Source organism: Perkinsus marinus (assembly GCF_000006405.1).
Source record: "Perkinsus marinus ATCC 50983 genomic scaffold scf_1104296932216, whole genome shotgun sequence".
Classification (NCBI taxonomy): domain Eukaryota; phylum Perkinsozoa; order Perkinsida; family Perkinsidae; genus Perkinsus; species Perkinsus marinus.
The window spans coordinates 1,858-3,815 of record NW_003215500.1 but is presented as its reverse complement, the minus strand read 5'-3'; the positions used below and the strand labels follow the sequence as shown (position 1 = coordinate 3,815).

The 1,958-nt window shown below is 42.3% G+C and overlaps 1 protein-coding gene across 1 annotated transcript; it reads right to left on the bottom strand.

Annotated features, from left to right (window-relative positions):
- Positions 1 to 621: 621 nt before the first annotated feature.
- Positions 622 to 928, bottom strand: Pmar_PMAR005498 (hypothetical protein; the record flags this gene model as incomplete). Its single annotated transcript, XM_002785652.1, has 2 exons — positions 622 to 693; positions 761 to 928. The coding sequence occupies 2 exons, from the start codon at positions 926 to 928 to the stop codon at positions 622 to 624; spliced, it is 240 nt and encodes a 79-aa protein (XP_002785698.1).
- Between the last annotated feature and the right edge of the window lie 1,030 nt (positions 929 to 1,958).

The window sequence follows — 1,958 nt, the reverse complement described above, 5'->3', positions numbered from 1 at the left end:
GTCTGGCATGTACACTACGCGGCGAATTCCTACGACTCTATTGCCGCTGAGCTGTGGAAGATCTACGACCAGGCAGGCCCCTGCTCTACAGCATTTCCAGGTCAATTTAATATTTTACCCGAGTTTTCAATAATTTAACCACTTCTTTACCGACTTCTTTTCCATCATTTACCGACTGATTTTAACTAGAAACTAGTGGAACCCCGTCGCTACACTCCGGGAGTCGCTACGCTCCAAGGACAGAATGGATGGAGTAATAATGTATATGGAGCGCAGATTTTGAACGATGAGAGTAGTTAGATGTACGATGTTCCGAGAACTGAACGCAAAAGAGACAGGCATGATGCTCCAACGTTTCGCCACAACGTGAACAACTTTGGCATGCTGTTATGCAGTTGTGAGTCAGTCGAGATTATGACCTCGTTTTCTTTTCTTGAGCCGCATGGATGTACGATGAGGAGGAGGTTCTGATCGAAGTTGGACCTGAAAGGAAATGGGTCGAGTTAACGTTATGAGTTCGGAGCAAAGATGCTAGGAATTAATACCTGCGGTAAGAGAGGAGTCAAATCGACCATCAAATCTTCCATAGTAGGATTCGGTATTCTCGATGGTGCCGAATTACTAATTCGGTAATTCGGAATTAGTAGCAGACTCAAATTGTTTGTAGAAAGCATCATATTTCTCCATTGTAACCTGAAAAAACGTGAAGGCAAATCGGACGTTCATATGTTAACTATAGCAACGGATTGGTAAGACGTACCTTGGTGAGCATTTCATCATCAGCGATATCATATGATGCCGAGATAATATCACTGCAAACTTCACATATGAAAGTGGAAGAAGTATTAGTAGTAGCAGGATTGGAAGCCTCGCAAACGGCACATGCCGTAGTGGGCGAGCTTGCGTCTATAGAAGACGTATTGGACATTGTTCGAGGGAGGGATTGATGTAATAACTTACACGCCAAGTTATTACTGAGAACGCTGAATATGAACAAGACAGAATAATAGAATAGGACGTTCGATAGTATCGAATTGATAGTTAGCCATCTGATGAGTGATACCGGCGGAATAGTTTGTGATTTAGAAGCTATAGTGTACAGGAAGAAGAAACTGATATCAATGTAAGAGTGATGTATTGTTTAACTCAACAGTATTTGCAGATAACACGTGAACACATTACACTCTTATGTCATGTTGCAAATGTTGCACTTGGTCATGAAGTTCAATAGAACACTCGAGCCGACACATCCATGCTTGATTCTGCCGCAGAATTTCTGCGTCTTATAGCTGAGGAAGACAGTAACCCACCCCGCCCAGAGCACACCGTGTAGTAACGATGAGAGAAATCAGGGACACTACAGAGGGGAAACTCTGAGGCTGGTCTACTCCGAGCAGGCTTCACGACAGAACTAAATGACTGAATAAGTGTACGTAACATCTTCTAAGTTACAGACGGCATATACAAACCAATGGCGATTAAGAATTAGAAGCTAACATTGTTAGTGATGAATGATATAAAATGACAATCGATCTATCGAAGAAGAGGTAGTAAATCATATGAGAAAAAAAGAATGATTATGGAAGAAAACACAAAGAGAATGTAAAAGTTTGTTGTGATGCAAGAAAGCATGATAATTCATCAATATTCCATACGAAAACGCTCATCGAAAATCATGCTACGATTTCATGATAGACTACATCTGTTGTGAAAGTTGACGCAGCAAGCTGAGAAACCGAAGAGACAGGACTGTGGGTAGTAATTTGTTGTGAATCTATATAAGGGGATTGGTCTACAGCGAACTTGATATGGCTGGGGTCACCCACACGGCAGGCCGCCACATATAAATGCCCATGATTGAACGCAGGTTGGGGGAGATAAACTCCCAATTTTTTGAGTGATTGACCCTGGGCCTTATTAATCGTTACACACAGTGAGGCCCTCACTGGAAACTGCCG